Raw genomic sequence first — 13,692 nt, 5'->3', positions numbered from 1 at the left:
AGAGGAGAGGTTTCCTGCATTAAGAACTAAAACTGAGCACCAAAGGATGAGTAACACTTAGTTAAGGATAGGAAGAAAAAGGAAGTTTTTATATAGAAACAAAGCCCGAATTGAGACACAGAAAAAAGGAAACTAAGTCAGAAGTCAGACTGGTTTGAGTAGAGCTAAAGAACTTTACAGAATTGCGAAGCCATTGACTTCAAAACAGTTGCTGTCTTTGACTCTTTAGCACCCAAGCAACCAACATTACATTCCCCATGATTAATTAGAAAATGATACCTGTGAGACTACAAAATGAGTCTCAACAAATTTTTTAAATTGTAACAATATCAAGTATCTTCTCAGGCTATGATAGAATAAAACAAGAATTCAATACCAGAAAGAACTTTGGAAACCAAGCAAATACATGGAAATTAAACAGCGTGCTCCTGGATGACCATTGGGCCAAAGAGAAAGTTAAGATGAAAATTAAAAAATGTCTTGAAACAAATGAAAATGAAAATACAACATCCCTATATTAGTCCGTTTTCATGCTGCTGTTAAAGACATACCTGAGACTGGGCAATTTACAAAAGAAAGAGGTTTAATTGTACTTACAGTTCTATGTGGCTGGGGAAGCCTCACAATCATGGCAGAAGGTAAGGAGGAACAAGTCCCATCTTACATGGATGGCAGAAGGCAAAGAGAGAATGAGGAAGATGCAAAAGCAGAAACCTGATAAAACCGTCAGGTCTCGTGAGACTTATTCACTACCATGAGAACAGTATGACGGGAAACCACCCCCATGATTCAGTTATCTCCCAACAGGTCCCTCCCACAACACGTGGGAATTATGGGAATACAATTCAAGATGAGATTTGGGTGAGGACACAAAGCCAAACCATATCATTCCACCCCTGGCCCCTGCCAAATCTCATCTCCTCACATTTCAAAACCAATCATGCTTTCCTATCGTTCCCCAAAGTCTTAACTCATTTCAGCATTAACTCAAAAGTCCACAGTCCAAAGTCTCATCTGAGATAAGGCAGGTCCCTCCCACCTATGAGCCTATAAAATCAAAACAAAGCTACTTATTTCCTGGATACAATGGGGATACAGACACTGGGTAAATACAACCATTCAAAATAGGAGGAATTGGCCAAAACAAAGAGGCTACAGGGCACACGCAATTTCCCCAGTTGGGCAGTCAAATCTTAAAGCTCCAAAATGATCTCCTTGGACTCCATGTCTCATATCTAGGTCATGCTGATGCAAGAGGTGGGTTCCCATGGTCTTGGGTAGCTCTGCTCCTGTGACTTTGCAGGGTGCAGCCTCCCTCCTGGCTGCTTTCACGGGCTGGCATTGAGCATCTGTGGCTTTTCCAGGCGCACAGTGCAAGCTATCGGTGGATCTACCATTCTGGGGTCTGGACCCTCTTCTCACAGCTCCACTAGACAGTATCCCAGTAGAGATTCTGTGTGGGCTCTCCGACCCCACATTTCCCTTTTGCATTGCTCTAGCAGAGGTTCTCCATGAGAGTCACGCCCCTGCAGCAAACTTCTGCCTGGGCATCCAGGCATTTCCACACATCTTCTGAAATCTAGGCAGACGTTTCCAAACCTCAGTTCTTGACTTCTGTGTACCCGCAGGCTCAACACGACGTGGAAGGTGCCAAGGCTTAGGGCTTGCACCATCTGAAGCCACGGTCAGAACTTCAGGCCCCTTTCAGGCATTGCTTGAGCGGCTGGGATGCAGGACACCAAGTCCCTAGGCTGCACACAGCACAGGGACCCTGGGCCAGGCCCTGGAGACCACTTTTTCCTTCTAGGCCTTAGGGCCTCTGACTGGAGGGGCTGCTGTGAAGACCCCTGGCATGCCCTGGAGACATTTTCCCCATTGTCTTGGGAATTAACATTTGGCTCCTCGTTACTTATGCAAATTTCTGCAGCCAGCTTGAATTTCTCCCCAGAAAATGGGATTTTCTCTTCTAATGCATTGCCAGGCTATAAATTTTTCAAACTTTTATGCTGTTTCCCTTTCAAAACTGAATGCTTTTAACAGCACCCAAGTCACTTCCTGAATGCTTTGCTGCTTTGAAATTTCTTCTGCTAGATACCCTGAATCATCACTCTCAAGTTCAAAGTTCCACAAATCTCTAGAGCAGAGGCAAAATGCCACCACTCCCTTTGCTAAAACATAACAAGAGTCACCTTTGTTCCAGTTCCCAACAAGTTCCTCATTTCCATCTGAGACCACCTCAGCCTTGACTTTACTGTCCATATTGCTATCAGCATTTTGGGCAAAGCCATTCAACAAGTCTCTAGGAAATTCCAAATGTTTCCACATTTTCCTATCTTCTTCTGAAACCTCCAAACTGTTCCAACCCCTGTCTGTTACCCAGTCCCAAAGTTGCTTCCACATTTTCAGGTATCTACAGCAGCACCCGACTCTACTGGTACCGATTTACTGTATTAGTCTGTTTTCATGCTGCTGTTAAAGACATACCCAAGACTGGGCAATTTATAAAAGAAAGAGGTTTAATTGGACTTACAGTTCCACGTGGCTGGGGAAGCCTTATAATCATGGCGGAATGTAAGGAGGAGCAACTCCCATTTTACATGGATGGCAGCAGGCAAAGAGAATGAAGAAGATGCAAAAGTGGAAACCCCTGATAAAACCCTCAGATATCATGAGACTTATTCACTACCAAAAGAACAGTATGGCAGAAACCATCCCCATGATTCAATTATCTCCCAACAGGTCCCTCCTACAACACATGGGAATTATGGGAATACAATTCAAGATGAGATTTGGGTGGGGACACAGAGCCAAACTATTATCAGTCCCCAAACCTGTGGAATACAGCAAAAGCAGTGCTAAAAGGGAAGTTTGTAGCAATAAATGCTTATATCAAAAAAGTAGAAAGATTACAAATAAACAATCTAAAAACATACCTCAAATTGGAACTAGAAAAGGAGGAACAAACCAAACCCCAGATTAGCAGAAAAAAACAAGTAATAAAGATATGAGCAGAATAATATGAAATAGAAACTAAAAAATATACAAAGAAGCAACAAAACAAAAGCTGGTTATTTGAACATATAAATAAAATTGATAAACATACAATCTACCAAGACTGAATAAGGAAGATATAAAACACCTGAACAGACCAATAATGCATAATGAGATGGAATCAGTATTAGGAAGTCTCCCCAAAAGGAAAGCCCAGGACCAGATAGATTCACAGCAAAATTCTACCAAATGTACAGAGAACTAATACCAATCCTCTGGAAACTATTCCAAAAAATTAAAGAGGGAATTCTCCCACAGGCATTCCATGAGGCCAGCATCACCCTGATACCCACACCAGACAAAGTCACAACAACAACAACAACAACAAAAATAAAACTGCAGGCCAATATCCCTGATGAACATAGACACAAAAATCCTCAATAAAATGCTAGCAAACCAAATTCAACAGCACAAGTGCGATTTATACTAGGGAAGCAAGGAAGGTTCAACATATACAAATCAATAAATGGGATATATAACATCAAGAGAATGGGGGCAAAAAACCATATGATCATCAGTTAAATAGAAGGAATAAATTCAATGCCTGGTAACAGAATAAGGTGACTATAGTTAAACAAAAAACATATTGTACTTGGGTGTTGGACATCCTAAATTACCTTAACTTGATCACTATGCATTATATACATGTAACAAAATTTCGCATCATATGGCCATAAATTTGCATAAAAATAAACTAAAATAAAGATAAAAAATAAAGAAAGTAAAGTAAAAAAAAAAACAAAAGAAATGTCAAAGTTACTCATGCAAATTACTGAAAGGCCTAGAAAGATTATACATGTATAAAAGTACCTAGAATTCCAGCAATGCCATATCTGAAATAATACATTATGGGTGAAAAGAATAAGCCTTTCCAATACTCCACAGAGACTAAAAAAAATTGTCATTCCTTATTTGGTAAAGGTGCTTTGACTACTTCTCAAAAATAATTATTCCTCACATTTGCTACTGCTGATTGAATACTCTCTGAAGGGACGACACATCCCTTCTTTCTGTGATATTATGAAATATATATTTGGTTTTCCTCCTCATTCCTGGCATACAACTTCTAAAATCCTTGGAATCTTCGAAATGATAGTGTCTTTTTGTATGCTAATTAGTTGACTGATGGCTGGCAGCCTCTGGCTGCCTGAAAGAATGACACTGGCCACTGGACAGACCAAGACAGGATTAGAGTGTTGACTTTCAGCCTCAACCCCCAACCTCTGAGGGAAGAGGGGCCAAAGAGTAAACTGATTACCAATGGCCAATGATTTAATCAATCATGCCTATGTAATGAAGTCTCCATAAAAATCCAAAAGGACTGGGTTCAGAGAACTTCTGGATAGCTGAACACATGGAGGTTCCTAGAGGGAGGCAGGCCTGGAGAGGGAATGGAGGTTCTGTGCCCCTTTCCATATGCCTTGACCTATACATCTTTTCACTGGTATCCTTTATAATGTCCTTTATAATAAACCAGTAAATGTAAGTGTTTCCCTGAGTTCTGTGAACTGCTCCAGCAAACTAATAGAACCCGAGGAAGGGGCTGTGGAAACCCTGATTTATAGTCAGTCAGTCAGATGTACAGGCAAAATAACCCAGGTCTTGCAACTGGCATCAGAAGTAGGGGGCAGTCTTGTGGAACTGTGTCCTCAACCTGTGGAATCTGACACTCTCTCCAAGTAGAGACTGTCAGGATAGATTGCAATGAGAGGACACCAGCTGGTGTCTACTGCAGAACTGACTGCATGCTCAGTGGGTTGGGGAAAAACCCCCATACATTTGGTCACAGAAGCATTTTGTGTTGATTATTGTTAAGTGAGAGAACAGAAAAAACACTTTGGTTTTTTTCCTTATATTTACACTTTCTTTTCAGTCTTTTCTGGCTCAGCCATGGGCTCATAGGAAGCTCTTCATAAGCCTCTCCACTGTGGTCAATCCACAGGCCTCCTTCAGCTCTATTACACGACAAAGCACACCATGTTTGTGGCCTTCTTCAGAATGAAGAGAGGCAGCTGACATTCTCTTGTAAAAGATGAGCAACACAAACTCAGAGGATTTATTCTTGGAATTGTAAGATTTCTGCATTTCAAAAAGAAGCTCCCATCAATATTTTTGTTTTCTCTGGTCTAACAGACATACTATGAAACTCAATGAATTAACATTTCCAAAGATGCTGAGTTCCTCTCATGGGAAGCCACTGTCATAAAGTACCACTGGCTCATTCAACATGACATAGTAAAACACCACTTCCTGTAATTAGTTAAATCAACATTAGGTGATGTGGTGTGTAGCTTAAATCACTGAAATAATGTGTCATTCAGATAATATTTCAAAATAAAAATGGAACCTTGTCAGATTGAGAGAACTTGCATTAATTTTATTTTATGATGGTAAGGATCAAAGAACTCGATGCTAACTGGGTAGATTTGGTGGACCTTTCCTGACTTCTGACAGTGACTCAGCCCATTTTTTTTTTACCATGTTAAAGCTAAGTAAATGATGAATCAATGCCCGCAAAGCAGGAAAAGATGCCAGTTTCCCACTAAAAATCGCAGAGTGTGATAAACCTATTTCCGTTAAGAAAACTGCTGGAGTTTTTACTGGGGGATTTCCCAGGCAAACAGAGGCAAAGATATACAAACCAAAAGCGGAAGGTAAGCACATTTCCTCTTAGTGTTTTTATGCTGGACACTAATGCAAACCTGGTGAATAAGTCAGGGCTGTTTCATGTCATCCTCCTTTCCAAAGCTGATCAGAAGAGAGAACCTGTCACACTCACACTTGCCCACTCCAGCTGGGAAGGCAAGGGATGGGGCACACATCCAAGTACGGGAGAATACAGCAGCAAGGCAAAGCCACAAAGTGCAAATGTCCATTTCATTCTCCCATCATATAAAGTACCTCCTTCCTCTTCATTTCCCCTTTCATGATTATTTATATTATCAAACCCTATGATCATTTAACAACATCCTCTGACTTCCAAACTGAATCACTCAGCTATGCCAAAGCTGCCCGTCTTTATGTTAGTACCCACAGCTATGAAAGCCTGCTTCATGCCATATAACTTGCGAGGCACTTTATCTACTTTGGTTTATTTAATCCTAATTCTCCATAAGGTGCAATCTAAATCTCAAAAACGCTAAGAAACACCACATCATCTATGTGGTATTCCCGCCAAAAATATTTACAATGAATCTGCTTAGGGATAAAACAGTTACACAAATCCACACCATGGAACACTGTGTAAAATAAATGTCCCGAGTTCTTCAAAAATTGTCAATGTCCTGAAAGACAATAATAATAACAACAAAAAGCTGGAGAACTTCATTAGATTCAAGAAGGTGAAAAAGAAATAAAAATTAAATGCACTGGGAGATCCTTATTAGATCCCTGAATCACAAAAAGGAAAACAAACAAAAATCTCCAGCTATAGAAAACATTATTCACACAATTGGGGAAATCTGAATAGCGAGTAACTATTAGAGAATAGTATTATATCAATGTTAAATTTCCTGAGTATGATTATTATATTGGGTAGGAGAATGTCCTTCTTAGGAGATTGCTACTGAAGTAATTAGGGGTAATTAGGGTTGCTCAGTTATCTGCAACCATCTGTCAAATGGTTCTGCAACAATAGGCAAGAAAACAAAGAATTCTCAAAGTCAGAGAGAGAAGGAGAGAGAGAGAGAGAAAGAAAGAGACAAAGAGAGAAAGAAAGAGAAAGAGAGAGAGAAAGAAAGAAAAAGAAAGAAAAGAAAGAAAGAAAAGAAAAGAAAAAAGAAAGGAAGGAAGGATGGGAGGGAGGGAAAGAAGAAAGAAAAAAGAAAGAAAGAAAGAAAAAGAAAGAAAAAGAAAGAGAGAAAGAAAGAGAAAGAAAGAAAGAAAGAGAAAAAAAGAGGGGGGAGGGAGGGAAGGAAGGAAGGAAGAGAAAGAAAGGAAAGAAAGAAAGAAAAGAAAGAAAGAAAGAAAAAGGAAGGCAGGCAAAAATATTGACAATGGCTGAATATGAATGCAGGGTATATGCATGGGTATTCATTGTACTATTCTTGCCATTTTTTAAAATATGTTACACACTTTCAAAAGGAGCAATAAAAAATACAAAATAAAATATTTAAAAAAGACAAACACACAAACTCAAGCAGCAGGAGCAGCTAAGGAACTTGCCCACAGCCAGTTAGCAACTGTCAGAACTGGGATGCAAACTTCAGGCATTTGGGTTGTGATAGTCGTTGTCTTTGACTCCGATAATAGTTAAAATCTTTTTTTCTACATGTATTCTTTTAAAGGCTGTGTACAAAAAAGAGACTCAATGATTGTTTCTGTCTTATATTCTCGTTAAAAGTCCTTATGACTATAGATAAGGAGGTGCAGCGAATGGAGGTCCCGACTGATCATTCCTGAGCATCTCGATGCTGTGGAGTAAGAATCTCAGCCAGGCAGAATGAAATGAGACGATGAAAAGTCTATGGTTAATATCATTTAGAACCCAACAGAAAACTACAGCAAATGTGTTTTTTTTTTAAATCTTAATTTATAGGAATATATCAGATAAATGAAAGGAAAGATTTCCTGTCTCCAATGTCTGTGAACTTAATGGATGGTTATCATTTGCGCTGCTTTGCTGATAGATCCTGTGGGAGGAGGCTAATGATTTGTTTACACTTTACTTTGTGCATAGAACTGTTTTACAAAAGTCCAACATCTTCTGATTCATATTTCTAACTGCCAATCAGACATATACACATGGATCTTTTATAAATCACCTAGAATTCAAACTCCTAAAATCAGTTTCTTATTCCCTCTTCTTCCCATTCTCCTCCACTCAATATTGTTTTATCCTCCACACTACCACACTTTTTGTATTTTTCAGTTTCTATTAATGACACAATCTTGGTGTCTGGGGGTAAAACTCATAAATGAATTTTGGTCCCTCCTCTTTGCTCCACATATATATTAATGATTGGTAATTCTGCCTCCTAAATAATTGCTCTTGAATAAATTCTCCATCCTCACTGCTTTGCCTTCCTTCAAGTAACCATATTGCTTACAAGGACTCCTGCAATGTTCTTCTCCTTGTTTTTCCTGTCTCTCCTTCCAAGTTCAGTTACTCAACTATCTTGTCACCTGAATTCTTTTGCTGTAATGTCAATCTGATTGTGTTTCTCTCTTAACAAAGAAGCTATAATGGTTCTTCACTCCTAGCAGGATAAGAGACAAATTCCTTAGCATCAAATACACAATTCCACATGAGCCAACCTACTATTATCTGACTTCATCAGCCATGTACTCCTGGATGCTGTCATCCCAAGCTACTGAGACCTTCCCTGACGGTGTCCTCTCTGTTCCCTCTGTTCCTCACATCCTGCATACATTCTTCTTGCTGCCTGGGATGCTGTGCCCTATTGAGGCATCCAGAAAAGCCTTAGTCTTCCTTCAATGCCTACATCACTGTGTCTTTCTTTCCCTCGCTCCCTGAGACAGATTTAGAGATATCCTCTTTAGGCTCCTGTGGTATCTCTATTACATCATTTAACCAAACAGCCTTATGATACTTCATTTGAATGCCTGTCCTCACCATTCAAACCTGTAAAGACAGGAGCATGTTTTAATAACTTTTTGGACTCCAACATCCAACACAGAGTCTGACACATAGAAGGTATTCAACAGACGTTCATTAAACAAAATAATATTAATAAAGGGAGAAAGGCATAAACAATAAAATATATGGTTTATCAGTATTAAAACCACAGATTACCAAACTCATAGGTCAGGTCAACAATGATGGAACCAGAGATTGCTGGTGAAATGAAAGATTCAAAACTTTTATTCCTGCTGCCTACTCAACCCATTATTTTGTTCAACAATTGCCCACTACTCCAAGCTTGCACAGAGTTCCTACAAGAACTTCTTTTTCCTCTGGATGTCTGGGAGTAACCAGGTAGGTTAACTCAAGCCAGACGACAAGTGGAGAGAGGTGACAAGAGGTGTGTTGGGCACCTCGGAGAGGACTGAAGCGTCCAACCTTCTTCCAAAGCTACCTGAACTGATGCAGCCGTACACTTGCCCTTGAGCAAAAGAAGTTCATTAGAGCCTGGTCCACAAAAGGGGAAGGAGATGGAGAAGCGAGAGATGCAGACTCTTGTTTTGGTTTGTGGTCCACAGAAACACACAACAGATTGGGAAACAGAAGTATGAAGGGCTTTGAAAGGTCTCTGGGGCCAATAAAGCATTCAGGAGTAAAAATATCATGAAGATCATGGTTGTTTAAAAATTTTCTCCCAGAAGTCCTTTATGAGACTGATACTAACACTAAGTATTCAATGAGCAGCCTATATAAAATCCTGTGCCCTAACAATACTGATTTATGTGGCAAGGGCACCATCTGATATCGGGAAGTGTTTCGTCCTGCACATACATTACCTTAAAACTGGGTTTCTGAAACAGACCGAGGAAAGGTAGAAAGGGAAATTCTGGTGTGTTTCCAGCATCTGAAACTTCGGCTGGCTATTGCCAATATCATTTCATTTGTTTTCCCATAGAAAAATGAAACAGATAATGAGATATTTGGTCCACGTGCTTTGTGTATGTACTTTTAAAATGTCACCTTTGGGTAACTCAACCCACCAACGGATTATTAATAAAATTCAGCAACTGTCAAAGCACTTCTCTGTGGAGGGAGGTTTGGCGGCGACACCTATTAGGAGAGAGAGACAGATGGCCTTACCTCTCAGCTCCTGCGTCCACAGCTGTGAGTGGAGGTAACTGGGAGGAGGGGTTGTGGGGGCTCCCCTGTACATTATGTCCTGGAGAAGGGTGACTGACAGGATGTGGGGGTGGCACGGCCCCAGCAGCTGTTCCACTTCGGCTTGAATAATTGCTGGAGAAAATGGGAGCTGAAATCAAGGGAGAACAAACATGAGACCGTGCCCCGAAGGAAGCCCACATTTTTTAAATACCAAAGGCTGACAGCAAGCATATTTGAGGGGCTTGTTTGTTTTTCTCTCTGTGGTTTTCAGGGAACAGTTCTCCCCTTCTTGGGTACACATAGCTTTTATTTTCGTGGTGGAACAGGTTCCTCCAGAGCTCACGTTTGACTCACTTCAGGCTGACGTTCACGACCTGTCTCCTAAGTGTTGCCATGCCCTGCCAGTTCCCTGTCTGGACACTGTATAATTAGTCAATCTTGTACTGTTTGCATCTGTGCCAAGGTCTCTGTATTAGCACTTTTCAGTCACAGGGGATGAGAGTCAGGTAACAGAGTATTTGGTCAGCTCACCGAGAAGGGCACAGCACAGGCCCTCTTCCTCTTCTCACTGCTGCAGTGAGCCACAGTGGGTCAGCTGGGGTTCCTCTCTGTCACTGCTAAATCAATGTAATGAGAACTGGAGCTTCCCTGATCCTAGCGTGAACGTAGGATCCTACACCCTTTTAACTTAAGAGAGTAACTAACCCAGGGAATTTTCCTGATGGTGTGATGAATATACTTGGCCTTCATCAAAGAGGAGTCTCTCAAACTACGAAAAAACAGCTCTGGGATCTTCCCCCACTGTTGCCCGTTATGACACAGAGAGTGAGTTACAGCCCCATTCACAGGGGCAGCCTAGCTTTCGAGAACTGTATACGACCTCAAATGTGAATATGTGCCCATTTAGATCAGCTAATTGGTACGATGTCACAGAAGAAACTGGGGCTTGTCACTTTCCGAGTCTATCAGAAAGGTTCCCTCAGTGTCTGGGACCTACTCCGTAGACATCTCATTATGCTGCAATCATGGCAGCAGCATTAGGCTGATTCTCTTCAACTTCCTTCTTTGTACAAAGTTACGCTGAGCTCCATACCCATTTCTGTTCTTTTTGAACTTACTCTACTAATATCAAAGAATAAATGGATTTAAAAAAAAAATAAATCAGGTTCAGGATTAAGAAAGAGAAGCCACATTATCAAAAAGATCTGAGGGTTTAAAAGTTCAGGGAGTTGTATTTTTATACCAGTACCACTTTTCCCCAACCTCTCCAGGATAGAATGAGTACCCCAGATGACCTAGCCCCCAAAAGCTTAATCCAAAGGAACAAGAGTTCAAGTATTTCAAGGAACATGTAAAGAGGCAGAATTACCATCTTCCCGCTCGAAAAGCTACTGACAAGGGTGTGATCTGATTTGAAGGGTTTATTTCTGGTAAATCAGCATTCTGTCAGGTTAACTCTTGTCCTCAGAAGCCTGTACCCACCACAGTCCTCCAAAGAGGTGGTGAGGCCTGAAAATGGTTACCAGCTCAGAAAGGCAAGGCTGAGCTTCTGTTGTGTGCGTCAGCTTCCGTACAAATTGCATATTTGCAAACTCGCTAGAGTCACCTTATGAATCACTAACCTCATTTATGCTCAGCTAGCTCAGGGAACCACAATTCTGCTTGTATTCCAAATAATAATTTTGCCCAGGGGAGAAGGCTGTTTGGATTGACTGTGGCAATAGTTTCAAAACTGGTGTTTGTCAGCATGGAGCTCGGTGTTTTATATACTATTCCAAAATCTGATGGAATAATAAAGGTCACAGAGATACTGTGAAAACACAGCTAACTTTTTTTTTCTGCTTCAGTGTAGAAATGTGAGCTCTCCTATTTATTTTGTTGTAGCTGCTGAATGCACCCGGTATTTATTTTTCCCCGGAGGTTTTTTTGTATGTATGTGCCTGTGTTTATCACAAGGGAAGCCTTGCCCCTGCTGTTTACAACCCAATGGGCAACAAGGAAACTTGGTGTGCACACTCTGTGCTCTACTCTACGGTCCAACAGAAAGTGTGCTGCTTCTCAGAGGTCTATATTAGTTACACTTGGCATTAGCTACAATGACACAGGCTGGGAAATTGGGGATTGTTTGTAGCCTGCCACTTGCTCAGAGTTAAGCCTGGTTTAGGACCTCTCTTTCATCCCATTTAACAGCCAGGAACAACCATCCATCATTTGCCTGTCCATCATTCATCTGTTCACCCATCTATCATTCAGCCATTATTTTAATATTCAATATTGATTAAGTGTCTATTACGTGCTTGATACTCTACTATATGTGGGTCCCTGTCCTTGTAATTTAGTGAAGCGAGTAGACCTCCCTATATCGGTTTTACTAAAATACCAAGACCTATTAGTGTAAATCATTGGACAGTGTTAAAAGCACTTTAACGCACTGTCTTATTTGTGACCCCACAATGTATCTGGCCAAACCAGACAACTGACCACACTCATGTATTATGACAATTTATACTACTGAGCTTTTTTCTGTGATGTCCTCTACCTTTTTCTACTCACTTTATTATGTTTGCTCTATATACAGAGTTAACAGTGTTCTTTTTATTCTTCTCTTAGCAGGCAATTATTCCACAAATATGTATGGGGTACCTATCGTGTGGCAGACATGAAGCTGGGTCCTGGGACAGGAAACAAGACATCCTTGGTGCCTGGTATCTCCAAACAGCATCAGTTCATGTTCATTGAGTAAACAATGATGAAAAGATATAAATGCCAATGGAATGTTGGGGCTCAGTGACTAGGACAGGGACAGAAAGGAACATTTATCCACCAACTCCTATTCCTCATCTGTCGACAGTTGCCCCATCGGTCAAGATTAATTTGCTCACACTTTCAGGGGCACATGTACCAGAGTGGCTAAATGTTCTCACAGACGACCGACATCAGGGTATCAGAGAAGCCTCAGGGCAGAAATCCAGAGGGACATGGTGCAATTGAGGAAAGGTGCTACCAAGCTATGGCTGGTGCATCAGCTGGCTGCCTTAGCAAAGGCCACTAGAAACAGGTGGTGAAGGGGATGCTAGGTGGGGCACACAAGGTGTCTGGTATAGGGCTGAAGGCTCCAGAATGTGCCTTCCAGCTGTGCTGGTGTTGACTGACTGCCAATCAAGCCCACGTCAACTGGTGTTGACTGACCAGCAGTCAAGCCCACATCCATAGCCCTTCCCTTGAATGCTATGGCTGGTGAAGGGGACAGAAAAGGGCAGTGGTCCTCTTTTAGGGCCCCATGAGAATAAGAAAGGGAGGGCTTTAGGGTTCGATTTAAAATCTCGATTTGGAAAATGTACTGAATAGTTTTTTATCTAGGGTGTAGGGAATCACTTCTCTGGAAAACAAGGTCTATGCCTTGCCTTTGTTTTCCATATTATAGGAAAATCTTACTTCTGGTGAGATTACAACCTAGTAGAAGCCTGTACGTCAGTGTCTACATGAGAGCACTTTGCATGCCAAGTTCATGCCATGACTGCTCATTGTAGACATCGCTTGTGACCAAGATGATGACCAGAAATTTGGAGGAAGTAACAACAGACACAAGCATGCTTTCCAACATTTATCCAATCCCCATCTCACATACCCTTCAAAAAAAAATGGACAACACTCTGGAGTCAGAGAGCTGTGGCTTCAACAGAATTGTCCTTTGTCTCTGCCAATGATCCACTGTGGCACAGGAAATGCCTCTTTTACTTACCCTGACTAATAGGAATTTCTGACCATATCACAGTCACGCATCCAGAATTCAATCTTTATTACTACAGTGTAGGAATATTCTTTTATTCATTCATCCTTTCAAACACAATTTTTCAGCACCTACTCCGCACCAGGCAGGTGCTAATGTCTATTAA

The 13,692-nt window shown here is 41.1% G+C and overlaps 1 protein-coding gene across 2 annotated transcripts in view; it reads right to left on the bottom strand.

Annotated features, from left to right (window-relative positions):
* GLIS3 (GLIS family zinc finger 3) overlaps positions 1 to 13,692 on the bottom strand; it is a 488,814-nt gene that overhangs the window by 45,271 nt on the left and 429,851 nt on the right. For both annotated transcript variants that reach the window (XM_025360354.1, XM_025360355.1), the window contains one exon: positions 9,776 to 9,944. In XM_025360354.1, the coding sequence (XP_025216139.1) occupies positions 9,776 to 9,944 (169 nt within the window). The remainder of the gene's footprint in view (positions 1 to 9,775; positions 9,945 to 13,692) is intronic.

This window comes from Theropithecus gelada, chromosome 15, assembly GCF_003255815.1.
Source record: "Theropithecus gelada isolate Dixy chromosome 15, Tgel_1.0, whole genome shotgun sequence".
Taxonomy (NCBI): Eukaryota; Metazoa; Chordata; class Mammalia; order Primates; family Cercopithecidae; genus Theropithecus; species Theropithecus gelada.
Note: the sequence above shows the minus strand (reverse complement) of the source record. Positions and strands in the feature narration are given on the sequence as shown.